General features: G+C 36.7%; 2 protein-coding genes across 5 annotated transcripts; one reads left to right on the top strand and one right to left on the bottom strand.

The window, feature by feature from the left end:
• Positions 1-1206: 1206 nt before the first annotated feature.
• LOC123877602 (wolframin) lies at positions 1207-15098 on the bottom strand. 4 transcript variants are annotated; one of them, XM_045924412.1, is made up of 9 exons: positions 14900-15098; positions 12944-13048; positions 12462-12561; positions 7516-7635; positions 6180-6295; positions 5892-5999; positions 3689-4878; positions 2499-3004; positions 1207-1594 (listed from the first exon to the last, which is right to left on the bottom strand). In XM_045924412.1, the coding sequence occupies exons 1-9, from the start codon at positions 14931-14933 to the stop codon at positions 1225-1227; spliced, it is 2649 nt and encodes an 882-aa protein (XP_045780368.1). In that variant the 5' UTR covers positions 14934-15098; the 3' UTR covers positions 1207-1224. The 4 variants fall into 4 exon arrangements, with proteins under 4 accessions (XP_045780368.1, XP_045780369.1, XP_045780371.1 ...); XM_045924413.1 differs by having other exon boundaries at positions 12944-13045; XM_045924415.1 differs by lacking the exons at positions 12462-12561; positions 12944-13048; positions 14900-15098 and adding an exon at positions 11621-11775.
• Positions 15099-16339: 1241 nt separating this feature from the next.
• Positions 16340-18646, top strand: LOC123877615 (protein SHQ1 homolog). The gene has a single exon (XM_045924438.1). The coding sequence runs from the start codon at positions 16548-16550 to the stop codon at positions 17940-17942; it is 1395 nt and encodes a 464-aa protein (XP_045780394.1). The 5' UTR covers positions 16340-16547; the 3' UTR covers positions 17943-18646.
• The last annotated feature ends 1090 nt before the right edge of the window (positions 18647-19736 follow it).

The raw sequence follows: 19736 nt of genomic DNA, 5'->3' as shown, positions 1-19736 counted from the left end.
TTAACATATTTTATCCCAGAAAATTAGTTCTCCCTGGATTTTTCAAAACCTAAACCAAGAAGTCGCGGGAATCTTCTAGTAATAATAAATCGTTCAAACAAAATTAGTAGTAATTAGGAAAGTAAATGTTATTTACACATATAATATTGTAATGAGATGGATGCCATTCCTTAATTATTGATTTTCATCCATAATGTGTTTAGTCATAAATATACTTACATGATTACTCCATAATATCGATTGATCGAGGTAAACCTCGACTCCCATGGATGGATAATGGATATGGAACATGGATTCCCATGGACATTGTAACCTAGAGTCAAACCTTTTACAGCATTGGAAAGGCTTCGGCCGCGTCTAGTTACCACCTCACAAATGACCATTTACCTATAATATAAGTCAAAAAAGTATGTAAGAAACCCTTTGGATGGACTTCGTCTGTGTTGGTGTTAGCTGGCGGGCGTGCTCTGCTTTATTTGTTAAAACTGACTGGAAAGCGCTCTAAGGGGGTGCCGTGCGTATGTCGGCGAGCGCCGGCACAGACGGGGTCCATACTTGTATAGTTTAATTAACTTGTTACAAATTACTATAAACTTGACATTGGCTAATCTTTGTAAAGCCAGACGAGAGAGAGAAAAAAAACCCTTTGGATCGAACAAAGAAGTACGTTTTGGTGACAAAATCATACAATGTAACATAAAAAACAGCCATACTTACAGTAATACTACAGTAGTATCAACTTACATATCGAGTTTTTTTTTGTAACTAAAAAGTAAAAGAAAAGTTTAAGGTCGGAAATCATGTATGTTGACAAACACACATACTGTGACGTCCTATCTAAAAATACATTATACTTTGAAAGTATATATATCTCATCGTTTACTATGATTAAAAAAGTAGTCAAGCGCATTTGTTATAAAAATGTCTTTTTACTTATTTATTTATTTTAGCAAAAGTAGAATTTTTTGACACACAGAAGTGTTAAAATGTTTTAGGAATCATTGTTATAAAATATTTAAAATTGTTTTAAATTATAGTTTCCACGTTTTTCAACATAAGTGAATACTAATACAAGAAATATTATAAATAAATAACTAGTGTTGTAGGAGAGATGACAAAATGCAAAAAACATTATAAAACTTCAGTGTAGGAAATCAAGAAAGTGTCCAAAAATAGCTGTCTAATTCAAACCAAAACAAAAAAAAATACATACAGTCGCAAAGTTTATTTAAAAACAATAATAGGATTCAAAAGAAAATTCATTATATACTTCGCCGATACAATACAATCGTTCACAACAGTTTTACACAATTCCGAAAGTTTTGACGAATATCTAACTCTCGAACTGACTGTGCCTCTCGCGGTTTTACATTCTATGCATTTTATTTCGTGGCCTTTGATAACGAGGTCCTTATTACCAATGTTGTAAGAGTCATTTTCGTTTGTCAGGACGCCTCTGAAGCGTATCTTGTCGTCGGAACGTAGGAGACGCGTGAAGTTGGTGAAAACGTTATCGAATATTAGAGATATTTCCGCATGGCGTTTCAATATGCCCCCATTCGCCTCCATGTTGACTGTTACTTCGTAAGTGTATCTATAAATTTAAAAAAATATTATATTTCGGCCGCGATATTCTTTTTAATAAGAGGGATAAATAAATTAAACTGAACACTTTCAAGTAAAGATTTTTATATAAACCTATGAGGAGACTTCGTCTGTGTTGGTGTTAGCTGGCGGTCGTGCTCTGCCTTTTTGGAGTGTTTATTTTTTTGTTAAAACTGACTGGAAAGCGCTCTAAGAGGGTGCCGTGCGTATGTCGGCGAGCGCCGGCACAGACGGGGTCCAAACTTGTATAGTCTAACTAACTTGTTACAAATAACTACAAACTTGACATTGGCTAATCTTTGTAAAACCAAACAAGAGAGGAAAAAAAAGGGAACCTATGAGGATGATACTGGCATTGGCGCAATTAAAATGCCGTAAGCCTACTTTGTCGTATTACTTTACAAATTGCGAAAAACGAAATTAAATTTCAATTTCGCGGGCAGACCTGTGTCATGCCGCTTAAGTATCGTATCGGGAGAAATTTGGCGAATCCGGAAGCAAACGTCTACTTATCAACCAATAGCGCGCACGCAAGCTCACTGATCAACCAATCGCGTGCACCCACCATTCGTTAGCCAATTGCATCGATGTTCAAGTTGTTTGCCGGAGACTTTTTTTTTACGCTTTACCACACCTGATGGAAAGTGATGATGTATCCTGAGATGAGATGCTTTACTTAGAAGATGCCATACTGACATAATGCAAGTCAAACCGCTGAATCTAGGAACTTATTTTTTTTCTCCATAGCGTAGAATGAATTTTCACAAAGAATTTTCTGAAATTCCACCTGGACGAAGCCGGGGCTATTCAGCTAGTTAATACAATACATATAGCGAGAGACATTCGTTTTTCTAAAAATTCATGTTTTTCTAGAAAGAAACAGAAATACTCACTCGTTCAAATTATTCAAGTGACAGCTCCGTCCGTTCTGCCGCGCGACGCTGCTAACAAACTCACAGTCATTCAACATCGCACCTTCCGCACTCTGACATAGGGTCGAATATTCCTCGCCGTAATAACACTTGAAGTACTCCGACAAAACAGCAGGCAACCAAGACGTAAAGTAACTCCAACGATTACGTACACTTCTTAATTTGACATCATTTACATAACCCTCCCAATTTACACTAGCGCCGTCTAAAACCGAGCATTTTATTTGAGTGGACGCCATATTGCTTTCTGTCCAAGATGGCGAATTACATTGGTTGTAATAATCATCCCAACTTATGTGGTACGTGTTTTCGTCATAATCTGTCATGAAGTCGTTTTTCAATAGGTTTTTTATGCTGGGTTTTTTCTCGCCTAGTATTTCTATTAATCCGGAAGGTAGGCCGTCGTCTTGGATTTGTATGAGGAATTGATTGCTTATGTACACTAGTGTTATTAGGCCGACTGCGAGCTGAAAATAAAAAAAAATATTAATAACCCGTATTATAATCAAAACTTATTATAAATGTGTTTGTCTGTTTGCAAAACTAAAGTAAAATATTCTTTATTGTTCATTATTGTAATTACAGATAGAAATATACAAATTATAATTATTATTACATATTTTTAATAGGCTGTCTGTCTGTGTTACATTTTCACGGTCCATCCACTTAACCAATTTTGATGTTTGATATAGCTTGCATCGCAGGGACGGACATGGCAACTTTTCATCGCGGAAACTCAAGAATTCCCATGGAATTTTCAAAAAACTTTAAACCCAGGTGTACGAAGTCGCGGGCATTATCCAGTAATATTATGAATGCTAAAGTGAATCTCTAGATCCACTCTAATTGTTTGTTACAATTTGGCAACTAAATTGCTGAACCAATTTTGATGCTTTAATGCGCCACCACGTAAAAGTATAATAGCATTCCGGAAAAACAAAAATTTCAAGGTTCGTGGGACCTACGATTAGGTACACTACCTATGATAGCACTGAGTAAATATTAACGCCCAAGTCGGACCTCCAAAGTTGACCACGCGACTTGGGTCAACGTTTTCTAGTGCAACCTCTCAGAAAAAGCCAAAAGAAAGGGTTATGATTTTAGTTTAAAATAGGTATTAAATAATAATGATCAATTAATCATACAAGTACCTGAAACGGTGTAACGAATTTCTTGGTAGCTTCCGATTTCGCCAGCAAACACGTCACCCCCAAACCCACAGTCAGTCCAACCAAAACCGTCAAAGTATAGAAAAACTTGGAGATCGTCACATACTGGAGGAAGGCAAATATGGGCAAAGACACCGTCACTATGCCCATTAAGGGCAGAAATAGGAACGAGCAAACCAACGCCAAAGTTCCCCTAATCAAACCATAGGTAGTACACCCATGGGAACATGTAATGAACATCTGTAACCAGCTCAAAGTCACGCAATGGGGTAAGGTATACTTCAAAAATCCAGACCAATTACTTCTACGAGCCATCACAAACAAAATCACCGGTATAAGCAAAGAGAAAAAAACGCGAGCGTTCAAACAAAACTCGATGCTATTCCCAAGGATATAAGACGGATAATTCGATACGTGCAAATCTAAAAATCGCCAACCTTGGTGTACCACTGTATCTTTTTCATAAGGGTACTTCGCTAAGACGTTTATACCAAAAGAAATCAACGCCAAAACGTCTGGATAAGGATTGCCGTTTGTGCCGAACGAAAACAGAGTCAAGAACATTAAACAGAAGGACAAAACGCAGAATTCCGAAAACGGCACCCATTGACTCGCTATAAACGGATACAGAAACAAATTAACGAACAACGCCACGAAAAACTGCAAAAAGGGACCGAGGTTGTTCCGTACAAATAGGTTTTCCGATTCGTCCGGCTGCAGATTTCCGTCACTATACCGTAAAAATAACCCAGACCATTTTCGGAAATCTATAAACTGTCGTTTTGCTAGCAACATTTTGAAGGTACATATAGTCATAACTATAATGCTTGCGTAGTACAAAACTAATGGCACTAAATGGTAAAGACTGTCCGTACTAACGGATAAATATGCTATGAGTAACAAAGAAAGTTCGATATTTGATAGTCTGAAGGAAAATGACCCGAGATAGTATAAGAGTTTTAGATAAAGAACTTGTATGAAGACTATGGGGTGTAGGAAAGCTTGGTGGAGTATAGGGATATGGTCTAGGGCCTTTATGCTAGGGTCTGTTAGGGTCAATTCGTAACTGACTAGAGGTAGTTCGCCCTGGCAATAGTCTACGGCCGCGGAAACTAAGTTGTCTACTGTAAGGTTGCGGATTTCGTCGTTTTGTGTCCGTCTGTCTGAGTAATCTGTAAGAGAAAAGATTAGTATTAGTGTTTGTTTTATTTATTTATTTGAAAATCTTAATTGCACACACAAACTATATAAAAAATAGAGAAAACCTTAGAAGAAACTATACTACATAGTGCAAAGGCGGCTTTATTTCTATAGCAATTTCTTACAGGTAACCTTTGGTGGTGTTTTTGTACTTTTTACGAAAATAATATCTTAATACATTACAATCTAGGGCGGAAATAAAGCACTTTACAGCCGAGTAATATTGGAATGACGAGGCGAAATCGAATAATTTCGGCTGGCGTCTTTTAATTCTATACTGAATGAGGCTAATTAATTATAACATTTTTTTTATTCAATTTAGTTACTTAAATAGTGAACACCCAACGAAAGAACATATTGAATTCAAGAATGAATAGCCAACTTCTAGGCAAGCGCGCTCCATCTTAGGCTGCATCATCACTTGCTAGAAGGTCTGATTGCAGCCAAGCGCTAGTCTGTAAATTTAAAAAAAACCAGCCAAGTGCGACTCAGACTCGCGCACTGAGGGTTCCGTGCTCGGGTATTTTTTCGAAGTGTTTTAATTTTTTTTTAAATGATGTAACCACAAATTCGCGGTTTTCAGATTTATTCCTGTACTTGTGGTATAATACCTACCTACCTGCCTAATTTCATGATTCTAGGTCAACGTGAAGTACCCTATAGGTTTTCTTGACAGACACGTCGGACGGACGGACGGACAGAAAACAAAGTGATCCTATAAGGGTTCCGTTTTTCCTTTTGAGGTACGGAACCCTAAAAATTGCTATTTGGGTCGAAACTTGTATGTGTAGTACTTGTCTCTCATATTATGGCACGCAGATAGCTCTTATGACGTACACATCCGTTAAGAAAGGATTTTTTTAAATTCAACCCCTAAGGGGATAAAAATATAAGGGTTTTGAATGTGGAGTTTGGAGTCCACGCGAACGAAGTCGCGGGCACGAGTTAGTTTAGACACCACTCACTCACAGGTTAATTCACTTACCATCACCGATATCGTGTGTCCGTATGGTGCCATTTGTGTGTATATGGTCCCCGGCCTGAAGCTGTGAGGGTTCCAAGGCCTGTTCACCGTCTAAGGCTCTAGCTTCTTCTGTAAATAAACATTTTGTCTGATTTATACAACAATCAGAAAGAACCAGAAAGCAGAAATATAAAAATATAAATCTTTATCCCGGAAAATCAAAGAGTTCCCACGGGATTTTAAAAACCCTTAATCCACGCGGACGAAGTCGCGGGCATCTTCTAGTTTTCTATAAAATGAATCACCTACCTGGCGAGTCATCATCTATGGCATCGTCATCACCCTTCCTCAGCGTGGTGGAGCAAATCTCGCGAATACGACGCTCCAGCTGGGCTGTGGTTATATATTGCTCCCCGTTTGACAGACTGAAAACACGTACAAAATACATACAGGCTGTAGATAGATAGATGAAACCTTTATTGCACACAACAACGTGAAAAGGAACACAACACAAAAGGAAGAAAACAGAAAAAAACAATTGTGTGCAAAGGCGGCCTTATTTCTATAATTAGTTGTAATTAGAACGCTAGCGAAAACTTAGCGCCATTAATACCTAAACACAATCCAATACCAATAACCATTTGCCTTGTATACCCGCAATGTATACCGTGCAAAACTCGAAGTCAATGCCACACCCACGATCACATCTTTTTTTCGCGGGATTGCTGACGCGGCATCGATCCCGCGGCACCTATCTACACAATGTTCGTTAACCTCTAGCGTCAGTCAGATGTTTTATTACATTGCGAACCTTTTAAAAATACACGTTTTTTATTTATTTTTCGCGTGTTTTTCTTATCAGTCATCATCAGTATTAGCTAGTGTTCTATGTAATTAGATATAATAAGTCCAAACTATATGTATAACCTTCACGTTAGTGACGTCTATAGGTTCCTAAGGATGGTGATGAATATTTATAATAGATTTTATATGATTAAGTTAAATAAAGTAATAAAGTTCTGAGTGAATAGGTAACTTCTGGGCGGGCGCACTCCGTCTTAGGCTGCATCATCACTTGCCAGCAGGTTTGCAGCCAAGAGCTAGTCTATAAATTAAAAAAACTACGCGCTCGCTTCGCTTGCGCTCCTATGAACGGTTAAGTTCTATCCTACCTCCTGTCAAAGTGAAAGGCAAAACTTTACAGGTCAATTCGGGTCAATTTTTTTTCTCATATAGGCTTTGGAAGACCCTGAATAACAAGTGTAAATTAAAAATTTTCAACACCCCCGACAAATCATTTTCAAATAAATAATTATGTATATCTAGGCAATGTCCATCTTGACAGCTTGACATTTGTCAATTGACACTTGAATATTATGAACCTAAGGGTTATCTAACCTTCTTTTCTACAAGAAAACTAGAAAATAGCTGATAACTTTTAAACGGCTGAACCAATTTTTTTGGATTATAGCTAAGAACACTCTCGATCAAGCCACCTTTCAAACAAAAAAAAGTAAATTAAAATCGGTTCATTCGTTTAGGCGCTACGATGCCACAGACAGATACACAGATACACACGTCAAACTTATAACACCCCTCTTTTTGGGTCGGGGGTTAAAAATGACCAGCAGTGGGCCTGGATTACCTGGCAAAAAGGTCCCTCGCAGCCTTTCTGGCTACAGTCTCCTGTCGACTGGCCGCCAAACAGGACTTGGCTCGCACTATCGGAGCGCTGTCTTCATCTATTACACCTGAACGAATACACCTGGAACAAACAAGTTAGGTATTTATTTTGACAAAAAAAGCATGGATTTGAGCAGCAGCTGGCTCCAGCAATACGCGGGACTTCAATTACTTTGATACATGGCACAACATTGTATTAAAATATTTGGAAAGAGCAACCGCCGAGTTTCTTACTGCTTCTGTTCTTCCGAACCAGAGTAGACGCGTTTGACGATTCAAAAGTGCTTGTAAAAGTTTAATCGGATAAACGTATTTTTAATTTTGTTTTTTTAGGGTTCCGTATCTCAAAAGGAAAAACGTAACCCTTATAGGATCACTTTGTTGTCTGTCTGTCTGTCCGTCCGTCCGTCCGTCCGTCCGTCTGTCTGTCTGTCCGTCGTGTCTGTCAAGAAACCTATAGGGTACTTCCCGTTGACCTAGAATCATGAAATTTGGCAGGTAGGTAGGTCTTATAGCACAACTTCAAGTAAAAAATAAATCTGAAAACCGTGAATTTGTGGTTACATCACAGAAAAAATAAATTAAAATGTGCTTTAATTTTTAAAGTAAAATAACTTATACCAAGTGGGGTATCATATGAAAGGGCTTTACTTGTGCATTCTTAAACAGATTTTTATGTATTTTTAAGCATAATAGATTTTGATTTATCATGCAAAATGTCGAAAAAATACCCGAGTACGGAACCCTCGGTGCGCGAGTCTGACTCGCACTCGCACTCGTTTCATAGCCTACATTTGACGCCTACCAGGGCAGGTGAAACCACGAGGTTTTCTTACAGGTTTCATAATTTACTGTAATGAACTGTTATTCTGTATATTAGTTTACTGATTGACAAGTGTTACAATAGGATGGCACCAGGAGCAGAAGGTATTCCAAAGCAGTGGTAAATGCATTTGACGATTCAAAAGTACTTGTAATTTTAATACCAGGGGCGTATTATGCCGGAACAAGCGTAAATTAAAAATTTATAACACCCCCGACAAGTGAAGGTTACAGTAACTAGAAAAGAGCTGATAACTTTCAAACCGCTGATTCTTGGATTATAGCTAAGAATACTTTCGATCAAAACACCTTTCAAACAAATAAAAACTAAATTAAAATCGGTCCATTAGTTTAGGAGCAACGATGCCTCAGATACACAAATACACACGTCAAACTTATAACACCCCTCTTTTTGGGTCGGGGGTTAAAAATAGATGTTTTTGTTGTTGAGTGAGCTCACAAAAATAGCAATGTGGGTTATTTCCTACACAATATTAATAGTTAAGTAGTAGTTAAGTAGTACCTAGTTTAATAAATAACTTTTAGTATATTTTGGTATAAGTTGGCTTAGAGTAGGTAAACTGTCGCATAGGACACCCTATAAGGACAGTGTACATAATGAACATGCAAACAAATTTTCGTATATTAGTTTTGCATTCAATTAATTCAAGTTATGTACTAAAGTACATTCCCAAAATAAAAAAATTTAGTACGAGTAGGTACACGCATGCATCATTTGATTGTTTTTACTTTAGGTTACTAGAAAATCAACGAAAAATGCACACTTATGTACATAATCAGAAATTAAAATGTTTATCTTATATACCACTGCAAAAATGATAATAATAATAATACACTTTATTTGCACAACCACAAGAAGGATTACATTAAAGAATACAAAACACAGAGAGAGAGGGAAGATACAAAAGGCGGCCTTATCGCTACCAGGCAACCTTAAAGATTGGAAAGTATAATGAAAATTAGACTGCAGGTGGTGTGTAATATATAGACTAATAAACATACATTCAAATAACTGATACATACTGATACATAAACCACTAATACATGTATTAAATAATATGATGACCTATGAGTACTTTATTTAAACTGCAACTTGCAAGTAATTTTATTATCGATCTAAATCTTACATCCTTTGTTGTAGCTCAGCATGCACTTTATCCCATTTTGTTTTCCAAACAGCGAAATCTCTATTATTCCCATTCATTTGTATATAAAAAGAAATTACAAACGGATCAATGAAAAAAATATTAATTCACATTCACTGCGCCCCCGCAGTGAAACTCACTCCGTTTCTAGAAGCACTATTTTGTATTGTCATAATGGACGCCACGCCACCACTTTGTATTATTTTTGATAACTACCTACATTTAAGATTTTTTTAAGTTATTTTTTTAACTGGTTTTACGGCTCTGGGTTCTAGCCCTTTTAAGTTAACGTTTTGTTTACTAATATATTTAATCTTTTGTTTATCAGTTTCGGACGTAGTTATGCACAACATACCCAACCCGATTATTATTTTTATGTTTGAAAATAGTAACATATTTGATAAAAATTAACTGTCTATTAAAAGTTTGATCGAATGTTAATTACTTATAGGATCACTCGTGTTTCTATCTATCTATCTATCTGTCACAGTCAGTTTGATCTGAATCTTACTGGATCAATTAAGTTGAAAGGTAACATAATAATTTGGATGGAATAATTCCCGTGACCCAAATAAATGAATTTTGAAAAACGACGCCATTTTTATAATTTAAAAAATGCCCCTTATTTTCTACTAAGCCTACTACTACTAGGCCTTAAATTGTGAAAAAATTCATAAATTACTACTAATGGGCCAAAAATTGTGAAAAACAATACATAAATTACTACTAATGGGCCTAAAATTGTGAAAAACAATACGTAAATTACTACTACTGGGCCTAAAATTGTGAAAAACCATAGATATGTAAAAAAACACAAATTAATTTGTTACTTATACATTAGGTACAGGAAAACCTATAAGAACTCTATGGTCTTAAGAACTTTGCTTGGCAATACCATGATTTATTCCATGGGTTTTACTTTATAATTTATATATTTTTTATGAAACTATTTATGAAGTTATATTCATTAATAGATAACGTAAACCGTAACACACGCGTATGTGGTGAACCCAAAGGAATGAAGCAAACAATGCCAACATGATTCTTGTTTTCGCTTTCAAAGAATGCAAACAATTGGGTCTAATGTCGGAACGAGAGAGCTGGTAGGAGATTTTGAGGACGTAATTGATAAAAGCTAAAAGTTTTCTATTTTGTACTATCCATTACACACATTATGCCGGACTGCATTACAGCGGCGCTGTGCAGCACATAGCGTGAAAATATTATAAGGCTGGGGGCACACGATGCGTTGAGGCGCCGCACTGCTAAGATTTCACCGTATCAGCAGGCAAACGAGCGGTGCGGCGCCGCAGCGTTATTATGTCGCAGCGGCGCCGTAGCAGCGTTCGTTTACACCATGTATGTATGTATTCGTAAACAACTGAGCGGTGCCCCCGCTTCCCATCCGATGCGTTGCGGTGGCGGTGCCGCTCCGACGTCGCAACGCATTCACCCTTCCCCGCCTCGTCTCGGTGGTTGCAAGTCCGGTGCGGCGCCAGAGCGCATCGTGTGACATGCCACAGATATTTCTATGTAAAGCGACGCAGCGACACCGCTCCGGCACCGCACCGCCGTCGCAACGCATCGGATGGGAAGCCGGGGCACCTGCACCGCTCAGTTGTTTACGAATACATACTTAAATGATGTAAACGAACGCTGCTACGTCGCCGCTGCGACATAACAACGTTGCGGCGCTGCACCGCTCGTGTGCCCGCTGATACGGTGAAATCTTTGCGGTGTGGCGTCGCAACGCACCGTGTGCCCCCAGCCTAAGACGACGCAGCGACACCGCTCCGGCGCCGCACCGCCGCCGCAACGCATCGTGTGCCCCCGCTCTTAGTCGTGTTCGTTTGCTTTTTAGGGTTCCGTACCCGAAGGGCGCCAACAGGATCTTATTATTAAGACTCCGCTGTCCGTCCGTCCGTCTGTCTGTCAGTGGGCTTGTATCTCATGAATAGGTAGAGAGTTGAAATTTTCACAGTAAATGCCTTTAGCCATCCGTTAGAAAACCACTAATTTCAGCTTTTATCAAGCCGTAAATACCTTTCTAACATTTCCCACTAGCTCTTTGATCATTACCTCATATCATTTTCTTCTAATTTCACTCATGGAGACAATAGCTATTATGGTGTACAATGTTAACAAGATTTTATGAATAATTTAATTTGAAAATGGTTTATTTAACTTAAAGGGTTTCCAATATATTTTCGTGAGATTTTTTACGTAAAATGCATAGAAATAGGAACTACTTGGGTAAAATGACATCCAAAATGTCATTGTAATCAGGTTTTTTTTTTGGAGATTTCATAAGAAAGTTTTGATAAGGCTAAATATTGGATAGATCCCCCATAGATCCCCACTAGCAGAGTAAACTATCCACTAGAGTGAACTACTGATTAACGATTTACCTATCCATACTAATATTATAAATGCGAAAGTGTGTCTGTCTGCTACCTTTTCGCCCGGCAACTCAGATGACGCCAACCGTTAGAATCCCTAATTCATATGGAAGTCGCCATGCTTGTGCGCACGGAGTTGCGGCGACCGATGAGTCAGCAATTCGACACAACAAGTAGAAAAGTAGAAAAACCTGATATCCCGACCCGTGATTCGAACCTAAGACCTCGTCATCTGCAGTAGAACATGCTAACCCCTAGACCAATGAGACAGTTACTGCTTGAGATAGGTATGAAGTATGATCCCGAATGACACGATAATAGAAACAATTAAAGTTCAAAAACTACATCTTCTGAAAATCCCTTCCGCATCTCGCCTCTCATACCCCTCACAATTGCTCTATAATATAGTCTAAAAAACACAGTGTGGTAGACTGGCCAAAACCCTTCTCATTCTGAGAGGAGACCCATGCTCTGTACTAGTGTGCTGACGATGGGTTGATTATGATATGATAGCTACTTACCTTCGAAGCATTCTTCTGGCTTCAGGGTGTGCTTGTTCAGTAGCACAAATAAGCCATTCTAGGGCCTGTTTAAAATTGGATATCTTATCTGCCTCCAATTCTAAAAAATAAAAAAACACATATTATTGTTATCACATTTCTTCTACTTACTGTCAAAGATATTATAAAATTCCAGGAAAAGCTCATACTTTCGTATTATAAAAAGTGAAGACCAGAAGAGTGAAGAAAAGTTTGCGTGATCTTCAACTATATATCTATCTATCTATAAATTACGTCAATCTCTTGCTCTGTGGACGTCATTGAAGGACAAACCAAAAAATACTAATAATAATAATTTTATTTCAGGCAATATAAGTCACAAGACAACCCATAACAAACAAAAAGAAAAAGAAAAAACACAAAATAATATACTGCATAATGTAGATATACATAGTATAAACTAATCTAAATAAAACTGTTGTTGTCTAAAAAGCTATACTCACCACATTTTTCCTCCAACAATTGTTTAGCTAACACCACCTGGGACTCTGCACACCCATCCTCGGCCAGCTGATTCCGAAGTCTCCGTAGGGAGCCTTGAGGTCCATCTGGAAAAATACCGATACTCAAAAAGTATATTATCTGCTGTGAAGTACCAATTGTAAAAGAACAAGTTGTAATTGAAAAAAAAATCAAAATACATCTGTTCTGCCACAAACAAACTAAAAAGACTTTTTTACATTTGAAAATGGCGCCATACAGCTGCCATATTACTTTTTTCCAAAAAATGTATAGCAATGTCAATCAGGGTGATTGTAAAGATTTCAATGGTACCCCATAGGCCCATACATCCAAATCTGTTCAGGCATTTAAGTTAAGGTGGGACAAAGAAACATGCACAATACACCCTCAAAACATACTCCTTTTTTGGGCAGTAATGTAACAAGCTGTAACTCCATCACTCTAGTTTTGCCTAGTGGTTTTGACTTTTATAAGATCAAAAAACAGAACAAATAATAATTAATCCTACAATTCTGAGGTAAAGTATTCCCACCATTTACAAAATTGGGATGTTTACAAAAAGGATTCAATGCATACAAAATCAATAGACATTTTAAAGGTATCCATGGGACTAGTTTTTCCAGGTTCCAAAAAATATGGTAAAATCAATTCTGTGGAGTGGAAAAAGAACCACAAACTATAGAATTTCCACCTCAATAAAGTCTGAAAGTCATTTGTGGGAATGAGTAATCTTTTGTGATAAAATTCCAGTCAATTTTAGACTTTCTTTTACAGAAGTATGCTCTTGAAAAAAGTATATTAAACAGTCAAATATTTTGTAAGTAAATGGCAAAAGAGTGCGGTATTTACTGGTAGCTCACTTCAGCAATGTGCAGAACAACTTATACATGGCATAATATTATAATCTCTCCATCTATTTCTGATTAACAATGGTTGCGCCACCAGCGGGTAACCACAACCGGGAATCAAGCAAATCAAGACACCAGATGAGATGCCAGAGCTGTATACATTTTGTTGGTAGTGCAACTAGTTGCTCGAACACTGGTGTTTCACAGCCGAAATTAATAATCAATCTATCTGTAATCTGTCGATAAGTTACTTAGCAACGCTGTTATTTGTCAAAAAGGTTCAAAAAAGGTTCTTTACACAGGTTCAAAAAATCTATTAAAAATATGCTCCTGAGAAAAGCATATTATACTATCGAAGATTATGTAAATGATAAAAAAGCGTGGATTTGACCTGCAATTCGCTCCAGCAATGCGCAGGACTTCAATTGCTTTTATACATGGCATAATATTGTATATCAAATCTTTGAAAAGAGCAACCGCCGAGTTTCTTGCTGGTTCTTCTCGGTAGGAAAGGCATTCCGAACCAGTGGTAGATGCTTTTGACGATTCAAAAGAACTTGTAAAAGTCTAATTGAATAAAAATATTTTGAATTTGAATTTGAAAGACTCTTGACAAGTAACAACATTGCAAAGTAACTTATCGACAGATTACAGATAGATTGATTATTAATTTCGGCCGTTAGTGAGATAGTGCTCCAATCTTCCATCTGCTGGAGACTTAAGTAGATGACAATGAAATGAAGACTAGTTCAATATACAGTTGTAGCTTGAAGCAATCCATTGAAGATTCATCTTGTATGGTCATCATCATACAAGGTACTTTCAGTCTCTTGTAGGTAGGTACCTATCCAAGCTTCTTATTAATTAAAGTTGTGTAATTAAATAATGCAAGGTCAAAGCCCACGTAAAATTGATTAAACGAGAACACTTTGCAGGTAAAAGTTTTGCAACGTCTAAATAGGAAAAAAATCAGAGATTCCTAGACAAACCACGGTAGGAAATCGTTAAAAAAGTGATACGAATTTAAAATTGCATCGAGTGTTTTTCTAAGTATGTTATGAATAATGAATAAAAATATATGAGACTTACCATGCAAGTTCCATCGTTTTCGTCCCGATGGCATTCTTTTTAATTATTGGTTTGTTTTCTGCTTTCGATATTCATTCAAAACGCACTTTTTTCATTAGAACAAAACGATAAAGAGCTAAACGTTTATAAAATCCGATTCGCATTTCGCAAATCCGCTAATTTACCAATTATTTACATTTTGTATGACATCACACTTGTCAAACAAATTCAAATTGACAAATCAATGCCAATATTTTTATGTTGCAAACTTGCGACTCGATTTGCATTCGATTGCGATTTTACATCGATTTTCTTTATGGGCGCTAGGGCTGTCTTTTTCAATGGTACTGTTAAAGAAATAAAACTATAAGATTTTAATAATAACTAGGTAGGTAAGAAATTAAATTTGCTGTACTTTTGTAAATAAAAAACTCGTCCGATTAAAGTTTAGAAAGAATAAAATAGGTAATATAGAACCACTCAAGCGCAAGGCAAGTTCACCACCTATCCTGTTTCTAAAAAAAAGTCAATGGGTAGATTTAACTTCCTGTTTATTTTAGTTTACTACCTAAAGATACTTTGCGTGAGGGGTGACTGAAATAAACTGCGACCGAAATAAAATATGTTTGAGAAGACAATGGGGTACGGTGTATACTTTTCAACTTTACTGTATTGTGTTGTGACTTTCATTTCGCCCCCACGTCCATAATACATAACAGCACTGAGTGCAGCGTGGGTGCCTCTTGATTTCATATTATTATTTAGATTTTAGATAATCGACCTAAAAAAACAATCGCACTCATTCGCGCTTCACTTGTTTGTCTGTACCAACTAGCTGATGCCCGCGACTTTGTTCGCGTGGATGTAGGATTTTAAAAATCCCGTGGGAACTCCTTAATTTTCCGGGATGAAAAGTAGCCTATGTGCTAATCCAGGGTATAATCTATCTCCATTCTAAATTTCAGCCCAATCTGTTCAGTAGTTTTTGCGTGAAGGAGTAACAAACATACACACACACACACACTTACACACACACATACACAAAATTTCCCCTTAATAATATTAGTGTAAAAGTATGATAGTGTGAAGTGTGATGGCGCGTTATCTAGCCACCAATTTAGCACATGAAGCTTTAGGCTCGGGTCTCCATCAAAATATCCAGGTTCTATTATGTAGGTAAATAAATTGTTTCTTATGTCAGGGGTACAGTCCCTCCAGACCTCCCCAGGATAATAATTAACTAGGTACTTGGAGGTATACCAGTATTTTTGTCAAAATCGGTTAAATGGATGAGCTTGTGAAAAGCTAGCAAACAGACAGACACATTTAATATAACTAACTAGTATGGATTACCTATACAAAATCTGAGGTAAAAATATACACACTAAAAGAAGTGTCAGGTTAAATAAACTGACATCCAGGGCCGTAAATAAAATAATGAAATGTCATGTGTCATATTGCTAAAATATATACCTCATAAATATACCTACAAAACAACAAAAAATCTGAATTCAAGTTTATGCTGTTGTTGCTGTTTTGCTGAGGTTTTAAAGAATTTTATATTGTTTATTCAGTAAGCTACGCAACAATCAGTTTTAGTCTTTCAAGCTAGAAGCTAGTAAATTAATGTTCAGTGTATCCGCGTGTGCATACTTAGCTGCTCATCAAAATGTTAACTCCTCGATTTAAGTTAACACAGGACGAGGACCACGTGTTTATTACTGTGCATGCACCTTACACAAATATCAGCGAAACTGAGATCGATGTTGACGGTGAGAATTTTTTGTTCGTATCCAGCCCCTACTTTCTGAGACTGCGACTACCTGGGCGAATAGTTGAGAGTGATCGTTCCAAAGGTTCGTATACCTCCGACTCGGGAGATTTTACCCTTACCTTCGATAAAGAGAATCCGGGGGAACATTTCGAAAATCTGGACATGATCACCAGCTTGTTGGCTCCTAGAGACATACCAGATGTTAATCCAGACTTGGTACAAATGCTTGAAGACGACGGCATAACTATCGAACAAGATGTCGAAGGTGAACCAAGCGAGAAATACTCTTTCGGTTTCGCAAACAAAATATCGACAGAGTTCAAAGAAATAGGTACTGAGTTTCCCCAAATATTTGAGTTGAGGATTCCCGAACAAGTGCCAGTCCATGAAAGGAATGCCTTGAGAGAAAAGTATGAAGACCACAAATTCTCCTCGGATCATTATTTAGCAGATTTCTTTGACAAAGAACTCCTAGCGCCATATTTAGATGCCACAATGTCTTGGGACACCCCTTCCTTTGATAAAAACGTAGATTTTACTGAAGAAGAGGTGGCTGTATTAAAAGAATTACCAAACAAGCATTACATTTTAACCAACTCTGAATACAAGCAAGTTTTTTATGGACTTGTAGATATACTTTTTGGTTATTGCTATGATAAGAGAACAACATTGAACGAAAGTAACGTTGAATCCAGTTGGACAATCAATAAATTATCAGCAACGTTAAGCTGGTTCTGTGTATTCAAAGATATGAAGGAGGTTCTCATAGCATGCTATCGAAGAGCACTAGTCTATCCAATATTTAGAAACTTCGATCTATGCAACAAAGTTAAGAACGATCTTGTATCATTATTGAGGAAAGGAAAGAAGTATATAATCAAATGTATGTTAAGTATCCACCAAATGTTCAATTTAAGTAATGATGCTCGGTATATTTTAAACCAGCTGTATATTAAGGATTATTTGATATTTTTACAAAAGTGTAGAGCGGAAGAGTTTGAAGACCTAAGTAATAATATTGCTAACATTGAAATAATGAAGAACAATGTTGCTTTAGATCTGGTCGAACTAGAGGCAGCCGCACTGATGGTACAAAAGGAAGAGAGTCAAATTATGCAAAACCAAATGGAAGTTCAAATGGCACATTTGACTTTGATAACACAAATAACGAAATTAAACGATAATTTATTTGTTTATGATACTGACACTTCTGATTCCAGTTCAGATGATTCAAGTAGCGATTCATCTGATGATTCTTCTGTTTTGGATTCCGATGATGATTTATCTTGACGGTACATCTAGGAAATAATAGAATGGGGATGTAATGAATTAAATAGATGGAACGTTTAAGGATGGAGTATTATCAATACAGGTGACAGGGATAAATTGGAAATCAATAAAGTAGTGTTGTGTAAATATATAATGAGATAACTATAGAAGACTTGCAGTGTAAATTAACTTATGTCACAGTAAGAATAGGTTTAGTAATTTTTGTGATGACAATTTAACCACAGTGCTTACTCTTATTGATAAAAACTTAAAACAAAGTATTTAATATTATAAAGCAGTAATGTTTGGAACTACTGAACCGCCTTTGAAAATTTTCAAAAAATTTAGAGATCCCTATAAAAATTGTAATAAGTTACCCATGCAAAGTTGGGGTGGATCGCTAGTAATAAATATAAGTGAAAAATTCTATTTATGCATCAGTTAACTACTTGTCCCACTGCCGACAAAGAAACTTAACTAGCTGTTAACAATTTTCTCCCTCAAGAACCATGCAATCGGTGTCAATTATAGAAATAAATAACTAAGAGTTGAATGCTGATTATACATATGAATGACAAGAAGTCTTTCTCTACTAGTTTTTAACAGCAACGAGAGCTATCAAAGAATGACACTCACTCTTAGTATAAAGTGTTTTTTTTTTTTTGGCTGTCAGAATACTTGCTGACTCTTGCTTGGTACATAATAAAATGCTGATCATAAAGTTACTGCAGTCATTTTGCTCTATAGTCTATAGATTGAAGTGTGCATGCAGATCTGTATTGTCACACTTCACACTAATATTATAAAGGCGAAAGTTTGTATGTGTGTGTGTGTGTGTGTGTGTGTGTGTGTGTGTATGTTTGTTACTCCTTCACGCAAAAACCACTGGACGGATTTGGCTGAAATTCAGAATGGAGATAGATAATATCCTGGATTAGCACATAGGCTACTTTTTATCCCGGAAAATCAAAGAGTTCCCACGGGATTTCAAAAAACCTAAATTCACGCGGGCGAAGTCGCGGGCATCGGCTAGTTTCTAATATGAATTTGTTAAAATAAATTTGGTACCTATGTTTTTTTTAAGATGAATTACATACTGAAATTAGTTCTATAAAGAATCTAGTTCTAACAATGAGATACCTACTTCATTGCATTTGTACAGTGGCAGCTGTTTGAAAACAAAGAAAAAAGGGAAATGTAAAAAAAAAGATTTCAGATGCATATTGTGAAATCAAGATAATATGGTTAGTTCAGACTATTTTATGAACAACCTATAGAACAATACTTATTGGTTACTCTGGTTCTCCTATACATCTCATTTATGATTGACTTCTTATCATGTCTACAATCCTTTTGTTATCTGTAACATATTACATCCTACCATTTATTTCATTTTGGTAAAAAACATTAAAAAAATAAAATGTTCTTTTGTTGTTCTAAATAAAAAAACTATTAACTTATTCATTCATTCTTTATTATTATCTAAAACCAGCCAAGTGCGAGTCAGACTCGCGCACCGAGGGTTCCGTACTCGGGTATTTTTCCGTCATATTGCACGATAAATCGGATAAATCAAGAACTATTATCTATGTATAAAAATAAATAAAAATCTGTTTTAGAATTTACAGGTAAAGTCCTTTCATATGATACCCCACTTCCCACTTGGTATGATTATCTTACTTTGCCAAATTTCACGATTTTAGGTCAACGGGAAGTACCCTATCCTATTAGGTTTCCTTGACAGACAGACAGACAACAAAGTGATCCTAACTATAAGGTTCCGTTTCTCCTTTTGAGGTACGGAACCCAAAAAAA

Source organism: Maniola jurtina, chromosome 24 (assembly GCF_905333055.1).
Source record: "Maniola jurtina chromosome 24, ilManJurt1.1, whole genome shotgun sequence".
In the NCBI taxonomy this organism is placed as follows: domain Eukaryota; kingdom Metazoa; phylum Arthropoda; class Insecta; order Lepidoptera; family Nymphalidae; genus Maniola; species Maniola jurtina.
Note: the sequence above shows the minus strand (reverse complement) of the source record. Positions and strands in the feature narration are given on the sequence as shown.